Source organism: Mandrillus leucophaeus, unplaced genomic scaffold (assembly GCF_000951045.1).
Source record: "Mandrillus leucophaeus isolate KB7577 unplaced genomic scaffold, Mleu.le_1.0 Scaffold201, whole genome shotgun sequence".
Lineage (NCBI taxonomy): Eukaryota > Metazoa > Chordata > Mammalia > Primates > Cercopithecidae > Mandrillus > Mandrillus leucophaeus.
The window spans coordinates 1274072-1283624 of record NW_012102044.1 but is presented as its reverse complement, the minus strand read 5'-3'; the positions used below and the strand labels follow the sequence as shown (position 1 = coordinate 1283624).

The window sequence follows — 9553 nt, the reverse complement described above, 5'->3', positions numbered from 1 at the left end:
AGGAAAGCACACAGCCCCTGACGCTTTCTTCAGGGCCTCCCTCCCTTGCTGACGCCCTGAGTGCCTGCGTCCGCAGATCCCAGGTTTGGGTGCAGGGAGTGAGTGCAGGCCAGGATCTCAGGAAGGCCCGGGGTGGAGTGAGCCTTGGGGTCGCTAGAACTCCCACTGTGCTCCACGTTGTGTGGGGTACCCTGGGCCACGCAGACGGTCAGCTCCTCCTCTTTCCCAGGCTCTTGGCCCAGCTGAACGAAACCGAGGCTGCCTTCGATGAGTTCTGGGCAAAGCATCAGCAGAAGCTGGAGCAGTGCCTGCAGCTTCGGCACTTCGAGCAGGGCTTCCGGGAGGTGAGTGGCCCTGGGTGGAGCCGGCAGCCGCCCTGATGCCCATGGGGCCTCCTGTGCCTGTGCCCTGGTCCCAGTGCCAGGAGCTGAGCCGTGCCACGCGGTTGACTTCCGCTTAATGCAGAAAAGTCTCCACTTGCCAGGTGGAGCCTGTGAGATTAAGTGGGGCTGAGCCTTGAAATGCACCATTGATGACTGCGTCACTATATAGACAGGTGATTGAAAATCGGCTCACTGCGATGCACTTACACCTGCATTATTCGTAAATTAGCAGGAAGCCTTTGCTCTCCCTTCATAGTCATTTGCATGCCCTTTTATTCAACATGCGTGTGTGATGTCCCTGCTATGTGCCAGACTGTAGGACAGTGTCGCAGCCATGAGGTGCACGTCGACACGGCCAGTGCAGCCAGACCCAGACGTCTCCTGCCTGCGGCCCCTCATGAGAGACTCACCCGTGTCTCCCACAGCCCACCCCTCCTCAGCCCCCAGCAACTGCTCCTCTGTTCCCATGGCTGTACTTTTGCCATTTCAAGAATGTGATGTCAATGAATCCCACAGAATGTCACTCTCGGGATTGGCTTTGGTGCTCAGCACAGCTCTCTGCAGACCCCCAGGTGCCGGTGGCTCACGCATTGTGTTCCCTGGTATGGACAGACCATTCACCGTTGAAGGGTATCTGGGTTGTTTCCGGGTTTGAGGATTACAGATAAAGCTGTTACAAACATTCATGTACTGATGTTGGTGTAAATGTCAGTTCTCATTTCTTTGGCCTAAATGCCCAGAATGTAATTGCAGGGTTATATCGTAGTTGCATGGTTTGTTTAAGAAAGTGCCAAACGGTTCTCAGCGTATGAGCGACTAGTTGCTTCCCCTTGTCCCCAGCATGTGGTGGTGTAATGATTCTTTATATTACGCTCACATCCTGATGTGTGTGCCGTGGAATCTCGCGGTGGTTTTCCGTTGCGTTTCCCCAGTGCTGATGGCGCTAAACACCTTTCCGTGTGCTGCTTTGCCATTCGCATATCCTCTTCGGTAAAATGCCTTATTTCTGTTGCCTGTTTTCTAACTGGATTGTTTGGTTTTGTGTTTTTGTTTTACTGTTACATTTTGAAAATTTGTTATATACTACAGATACTAGTTCTTTGTCACACATGTAGTTTTGCGAATATTTTCTCCTGGTCTGTAACTTGTCTTTTCGTCCTCTTCACGGGCATTTCACACAGCCAAAGCATTTAATTTCAATGAACTCCAACTTGTCAATTTCTCCTTTTAAGGATTATACTTTTGGTCCTCGATTCCAAGTATATTCCGCTAAGCTTTTTTCCCCCAGAATTTCATAGTTTTACTTTGAAGTCTATGACCTATTTTGAGTTAATTTTTGTATAAGGTATGAGAATTAGATCATGATTTGTTTTACCTCTGGATGTCCAATTGCTGTAGCACCGCTTGTTGAAAAGGCTCTTTCTTCCACTGGATTTCTCTTCCACCGTTGTCAAAACTCTGGGCACATTTACGTGGGTCTGGTCTGGAGACTCTATTCAATTACATTTATCTACACGCCTGTTCCTCTGTCCATACCACAGGGTCTTACTTACTGCAACTATATAATGTCTTGAAATCAAGTACACTCATTCTTCCCTCTTTGTTTTCTTTTTCAAAATTGTGTTAGCTTCTAGTTCTTTTGCCATTCCATGCCAATTTTAAAATTATCTTGTCCACATATACAAAAACCAGTTTCCTGGGGTTTTCATAGTAGTTGTGTTAAACCTGTATTTTGAGGAAGATCAGTGTCTTGACTGTGTTGAGTCTTCTAGTCAACAAACATGGTATTCTCAGCGCTTGTTTTGATTTCTTTCATCAGTGTCAAGTAGTTCTCAGCACACAAGTTCAGTACGTATTTTGTTTGACTTACCTTTAATATTCCATTTAAAGAAGTCATCACAGTATTATATTTTTAATTTTGATATTTATGTATGCATTGCTGCATATAGAAATACGACTGGTTTTTGTATATTTATCTTGTCTCCTGCGACCCTGCTGAGCACACGTATTCTAGACGGTTTTTTGTAAAGTCCTTGAAATTTTCCGTAGAGACCATCATGTCATGTGCAAATAAGGACAGTTTGGTTTCTTCCTTTTTGAAGATATGCCTTTTATTCTACCTCCCAACACCCTGCCCCACTGCATACTGCACCAGCTAGAGCTTCCACCGTTTGATAAGAGTGCTGAGACTGGACATCTCTGCCTTGTCCCCAGCCTCAGGGGGAAAGCGTTTAGTTTTTCACTATCAGGTATAATGTTAGTTGTAGGAGTTTTGTAGATGCTCAGTAAAACTATCTGGGCCTAGAGATTTCTTTGGGAGACTTTCAAAATTATGAATTCAGTGTCTTTAATAGTTATGCAACTATTGAAACTATCTGTTTCACAATAAGATATAGTAGTGTGTTTTTCAAGGCAATGTGTAGGGTTGTTTATACTATTTTTTAAAAATCTTTTTGATGTCTGCAGGGTCTGTAGTGATATTCCCCGTTTCGTTTCTGATATTTGTAATTTGCATCTTCTTTCTTTTTTTCTTTGTCAATCTAGATTGAGATGTGTCCCTCCTCATCTTTCCAAAGAATGAGTTCTTTGTTTCATTAGTTTTTTCTGTTGTTTTTCTGTTCTCAACTTAATTGATTTCTGGTCTTACCTTTATTATTTCCATGGATTGCTTTGATGGGAACTTACACTCTTTATTTGAGACTATTCCTCTTTTCTAACATGCATATTTAATAAGGACACTATAAATTTCCCTCTCATCACTGATTTAGCTGTGTTCCACAAATTTTGATGTATTGTATTTTCTTTTTCATTTAGTCCAGTTTTTTTTTCCCAATTTCCTTTGGAACTTTCTCTTTGACCCATCAGTTATTTAAATGTATGTTGTTTGGCTTCCAGTGTTCAGAGATTTTCCTGTTGTCTTTCCACTCTTGATTTCAGGTTTGATTCGTTGTGATCAGAGAACATACTCTTCTGCATGATTTCAGTTCTTACAAATGTGCTGAGATTTGTTTTATGGGCCAAGAATATGGTCTTTTTTTATATATGTTCCTTGCTTGAAAATAATGTGTATTCTACTGTTGTTAGGTGAACGTTTATAAATATCAGTTAGATTCTGTCGGTTGATGGTATTGAGTTCTTCTGTATCCGAGCTGGTTTCTGAGAGGTGGTGCATTACCCATAACTCAGTGGCTGTGCCAGATGCAGGGGGTTCAAGGATGGACAAGAATCCTGCCTTCCTGGCCTTCAGCCCCAGGCCATCTGAACTACAATCTCCTTGGCACTGGGATGTCTGCGTACACACCTGTTCTCAGGATTATTTCCAACAACAAAAATTAAAATCTTTTGTATTTAAAGGAGTAAGCAGTTATACGTTTTAAAAATCAGGCCAGGCATGGTGGCTCACGCCTGTAATTCCAGCACTGTGAGAGGCCGAGGCAGGTGGATCACCTGTGGTCAGGAGTTCAAGACCAACTTGGCCAACATGGTGAAACCCCATCTCTACTAAAAATGCAAAAACTAGCTGGGCGTGGCAACTGGCGCCTATAATCCCAGCTACTTGGGAGGTTGAGGCAGGAAAATCACTTGAACCAGAGAGGCAGAGGTTGCAGTGAGCCAAGATCACATCATTGCACTCCAGCCTGGGCAACAAGAACAGAACTCCGTCTCAATAAATAAATATTAAAATAAAAATCATTTATATGACACCCGTTGTCTTCCTGCTAACAGCAGAAATCGTAGACATTAGAAGTTAGTAGCAAGCTAGAAGGGACTGAGTTACATAACTCTCCACGCCTAGGATCCAGTAGGAATGCCGACAATTCCAGTGTCCACATTGCTGCTGGCTTTCGGCTCCCAGAGCCCTTGTCCTTGCGTGATCTCATCTTCTCCTCATGCTGTTTTCAGGCGTGTGGTTGATAAACGGAGGCACACCCAGGCTGCAGAGAAACAAGTGTCCTGCCAGTGAGGTCACTGGTGGGTACCCAGAGGCCCCATGGTCCCCATTTGATTGGTGACTACTCGGGGCTGACTTTGCACCTGCCTGACTGTGGTCCCTGCTTCATTGATGACCACTTGGCCCGATTTTGAGTTCCGTCACTTCCCTGATCTGGAGCGGGTGCTCTCTGTTCAGATGAGGGAGACGCTCCCCTGAGATGGGCCCTCCTCTGTTCCAGGTCAAAGCCATCTTGGACGCAGTGTGCCAGAAGATAGCAACCTTCACGGACATTGGCAACAGTCTGGCGCATGTGGAGCACCTGCTGAGGGACCTGGCCAGCTTCGAGGAGAAATCAGGCGTAAGGCGGGGTCCCGGCTGGGGCGGCGGGAGAGTGTGAGCAGCAGCATCAAGTACTGCTCAGGAAGGCGCAGGAATGGGCCTCCCGCCAGCGGAGAACGAGCCCCCACAGCCCCTAGGGGTCGTCCACAGTGGGTGGGGGCTGCTGCCTGTGCACCTCCCCTTCCACACCCCACCCACAGCACGTGGCCCTGCCCGGCCTTCTCTGGGTCAGCTCCCTGCAGACGGGCAATGCCCTTTGCTGGGACCACCACAGCCCCCAGAAGCACTTGCCACAGAACAGCTCTGAGCGTTAGGCGGCATCTCAGTCATCCATAGCAGTAAACAAAGAAAGCAAGACACACGTGTGCCCAGGGACGCACATCCCGTACAGCGAGGCACCGTCTGCCTCGAACAGAAAGAGACCTGAGCTGGTCCTCTGGGTGGCCGTCTGCAGGTGTCTGTGGAGAGGGCCCGGGCCCTGTCTCTGGATGGCGAGCAGCTCATCGAGAACAAGCACTACGCCGTAGACTCCATCCGCCCCAAGTGCCAGGAGCTCCGGCACCTCTGCGACCAGTTCTCTGCAGAGATCGTGAGGAGGAGGGGGCTGCTCAGCAAGTCCCTGGAGCTGCACCGCCGCCTGGAGACGGTAGGCCGAGCCGGACCTACACCCCAGCTGTGAAACCAGCCTCTTCCTCCCGCCTCCACCACCGGCTGACCCTTGTCATGGGGAGGGCAGCTCCTTGGCTGGAAAACGCCCTTCCTTTCTGGTCTTGCTGGCCTAGCAGGTCTTTTTGTAGAATTCATTTGCACAGTTTGATTTCTTTTTTTTTTTTTTTTTGGCTCACTGCAACTTCTGGTTCCTGGGCTCAAGGGATCCTCCCACCTCAGCCCCCAAGTAGCTGAGACCACAGGTGCATGCCACCGTACCCAGCTAATTCTTGTATTTGTGTGTGTGTGTGATAGAGATGGGGTCTCACTATGTTGTCCAGGCTGGTCTCGAACTCCTGGGCTCAGGTGATCCTCCCACCTTCACCTCTCAAAGTGCTGGGATTACAGGTGTGAGCCACCCTGCCCAGCCCATAATGATTTCTTTAAAAGATCCAGAAGCTTAAGGCCTGGTTGATCCTACTGCACTTTCCCTGCCTCTCTGGGCCCCGCCCTGGGTAATTCGCTGGCCTTGTCCAGCACTGTGTCCCCTCGGGGTGCTTTGGACAGGGTAGCGGGAGCATGAGGAGTTGGTGGTCCGGGATCTGTTGGGAGGACGCCCCAGCAGCGTGTGCCTGGACAGGGTGGTGCGCTCACCCTCTCATGGCGTCCTGCCCTTGGCAATGCTCTGTGTTTCTAGTCCCTGAAGTGGTGTGATGAAGGGATTTACCTGCTGGCCTCACAACCTGTGGACAAGTGCCAGTCCCAGGACGGTGCGGAGGCTGCCCTCCAGGAAATCGAGAAGTTTTTGGAGACCAGCGCAGAAAATAAGATCCAGGAGCTCAACACAATTTACAAGGAATACGAATCCATCCTCAACCAAGACCTCATGGTAATGCTGACTCAGGCTCTGCATTTGCAGCTCGCTGTCCCTAGCAGTGGGGCATTCCTCTGTGGGGAGTTTTAAAGAATCGTTTAATGAATTATTTTTATTTATTTATTTTTTGAGACAGAGTCTCACTCTTGTTGCCCAGGCTGGAGTGCAGTGGCACGATCTTGGCTCATTGCAATCTCCACCTCCCACGTTCAAGTGATTCTCCTGCCTCAGCCTCCTGAGTAGCTGGGATTACAGGCATGAACCACCACGCCCGGCTAATTTTTGTATTTTTAGTAGAGACGGGGTTTCTCCATGTTGGCCAGGCTGGTCTCGAACTCCTGACCTCAGGTGATCCACCCACCTGGGCCTCCCAAAGTGCTGGGATGACAGGTGTGAGCCACCATGCCCGGCCCATTTAATGAATTACTCCCAAATAACAGGCATTTGAGAGAAACACACAGTTGGGAGGTCAATCTGAATTTTCCTTTCAACACAGAAGTTGTTTCCACGCCAACCCTGCGAGGTTGCCGCCCCATCTCTGCTGGCAGACTTCGTGGCGTGGGCGTGTTCTTCAGGAAGGGCCTGGCCCTGGGACCTGGTGATGTCCTTGAGACCAGGCTCCTCCTAAGCCATCCACATGCCTGGGGAAGGCCGCAGGCCCCTCCCTCGCATGGAGCTGCCCTTTCCCAAGACCAGGGTCCCATCCCGTGGGTGGGCTGCATCCCCTTCACCGTCCATAGCAGCCAGGGCTGGACGCAGCCGCGCTGCGCTGACAGACCCGGCATGGAGAACATTTAAGGTGGGGGTTGGGCGTGCCCTGGCACATTCTGCGCATGATCGTGTATTTTTAATGACGCCAACACGTGCAAGGCGCCTTACCGAGCGTGTGGTTTCAGGAGCACGTGCGAAAGGTCTTCCAGAAGCAGGCAAGCATGGAGGAGGTGTTCCACCGCAGGCAGGCCAGCCTGAAGAAGCTGGCGGCCAGGCAGACGCGGCCCGTGCAGCCAGTGGCCCCCAGACCCGAGGCACTGGCAAAGTCGCCCTGCCCCTCCCCAGGTCTGTGTGGCTACCCCGTGCCCCAGGTGCTGTGGGACCCTCGGGGCAGCCCCGGGTGTTGAGAGCTTGGAACATCTGAGGCAGCCACCTGCAAAAGCCGTCTCCGCACGCCTCCTTCCCTTCCACCTCCGGGCCCCAGTTCAGGGCCTGAGGGCCGGCTCCTGCCACCCCTCGCCCACGTTTATAAATGGAGTTTTGTCAGGACCCGGCCACACACATCTTGTAGGCATTGTTTGTGGCTGCTTTTCCACGAGGCTGGCAGGGTTCTGTGGTCTCAGTGAAGCCCACGTGGCCCAAAACTGAAAACGCAGAGTTCCCACGGAGGAACCACCTCCGGCCTTCCCAGCTCCAGCCTCTCCGCAGTCTGTCCTTTCCCAGTGCTATTGCCAAACAACGTTCCTCACACGTGGCCCAGACTCTGGGCTCCCGGAGCCCTGAAGAGCCACGTCCACGCACCTCAGTCCGGCCCACATTGCCGGTCCCAAACCTGCCCTCTGCGCCAAGCCGGGAGCCGCCCCATTTCCCAGAGACTTTCCTGCCACCTCCCTGTCTCAAAACGAACCCTCTTCCCATCCTTGCTGGTTTCTCACACACGAACCCACGAGGCGAGCTGCCGCCCCAGCTTTGGTGAAAGTCAGCTGTGAATCTCGGGGGCCCTGGTTGGCCAAGCTCTTGCCTTCCTGTACTGGGTCCCAGGCGACCTTATTTTCTGCCTGTTGGGAGTTCTCCCAGGCTGGAGCCCACAGGCAGTGTGTCCCCATGGGCTGTGGGAACATGGGGTGACTCAGGGCAGCGAGACCCTTTGGTCCTCCCCCTTCTGACACCTATGGCCTCAGAGGCCACGTCCTGCCCTCTCCTTGGGGCCTTTTCCTGCTGGGCGCACGTCCCCTCTCCAGAGGGTCAGGGGGACTTCAGGCCCCACTCCCCTTCTTCCCAACAGGCATTCGGCGAGGCTCGGAGAACTCCAGCTCCGAGGGCGGTGCGCTGCGGAGAGGGCCCTACCGGAGGGCCAAGGTGAGGCTTGCCCGTGACAACCCCGCCATCCACACCCTCCTCCTTGGTTCACACCAGGCCTGGTTCTCCGCGTGGCCCCCTCCCAGGCGCGGCCCAGCTGCCTGGCCAGCTCCCCATCGTGGGAGCTCAGCCCTATCCCCATACGGGAACCAGTGGGCTCTGGCCTTGAGAGTTGGCCCTTGAGGCTGTGTCCCGCCTTTCAGACCTGACACTGTTCTTCTCCCCAGAGTGAGATGAGTGAGAGCCGGCAGGGCCGCGGCTCCGCAGGGGAGGAGGAGGAGAGCCTGGCCATCCTGCGCAGGTAGGTGCGCTGCCCTTCTGGCCTCACAGGGCCCTCTGACCACAGCCTGAACCACCAGGTGCCGTCAGGCACTCAAGTGAACGCCTCACAGATAGAAGGCTGGTGTAGAAGTCATTGTGGTTCTTACTTTTGCACCAACCGATACCCAGAGGGCCTGCCGTGGCTCGAGCGTGTGTCTTGGTCCCCACCACGTGAAGCACACACATGCCGCACACGCACCACTGGGGGGATTCGGGAGGGAAGAGAGGGCGATGGCTGAATGCAAGAGTGAAGGGGCATCTCCACCCCAGCGAGAGCCTCCACCCTCCACTGCCATTCACAGGAGACACCACTCAAAGGCCCCAACCAGTGCCGGCCACAGCAGCAGCCACCAGCTGCTCAGGGCTCAGTGTGGCAGGCAGTGGTGCCAGGCAGCTGGTGTGGGGGATGGCATCGTCTCCAGCCCTCCTCTTCCTCTGGGATTCCTGGACCCTCAGATTCAGGGAGTGTTGTGCAAACAAAAGCAGTTCCCTTTCTTGGCTTCCTTCGCCTTCAAGAAAGACCTCACTGATGCAGGGCCAGGGAGTGCAGGTCCCCAGAGCAAACCTGGGAAGGAGCCAGACACCCCTGGGGCACGTGGGGCTCCTTCCCAGAGGCCCTCGAGGAACAGCAGGAGCCCCTTTGACCATCAAAACTCCAAAATCAGGGAAGAAGAAAAGGCTCTTCCTGACATGCTGACAAGCAGGTGTCCGCAGGCGGCGTCCAAGTGACGCTGCGGGGTTGGGAGATGGAGCAAAATTGGGAATTACACTAAACCTAACCTGGTGTGAAAGCTCAGTCTGTCACTTCTGGCTTCCGATGGGAGCTGGTGAAGCAGGATGGGGGACGGGGGAGTTGCCAAGAAGCTTCCAGGCAGATGATTGTCCAGAGGAGGGTCCAGGCAGGCTCCATAAGGTTGGACAGAGGAGGGTCCAGGCAGAGGAATGTCCACACACAGGAGGGTCCAGGCAGGGGAGCATCCACAC

At 52.5% G+C, this 9553-nt stretch overlaps 1 protein-coding gene across 2 annotated transcripts in view; it reads left to right on the top strand.

Moving 5' to 3' along the window:
• MCF2L (MCF.2 cell line derived transforming sequence-like) overlaps positions 1 to 9553 on the top strand; it is a 256715-nt gene that overhangs the window by 217884 nt on the left and 29278 nt on the right. For both annotated transcript variants that reach the window (XM_011979440.1, XM_011979441.1), the window contains 7 exons: positions 230 to 344; positions 4556 to 4675; positions 5111 to 5302; positions 6002 to 6193; positions 7075 to 7234; positions 8175 to 8248; positions 8476 to 8549. In XM_011979440.1, coding sequence (XP_011834830.1) covers positions 230 to 344; positions 4556 to 4675; positions 5111 to 5302; positions 6002 to 6193; positions 7075 to 7234; positions 8175 to 8248; positions 8476 to 8549 — 927 coding nt within the window. The remainder of the gene's footprint in view (positions 1 to 229; positions 345 to 4555; positions 4676 to 5110; positions 5303 to 6001; positions 6194 to 7074; positions 7235 to 8174; positions 8249 to 8475; positions 8550 to 9553) is intronic.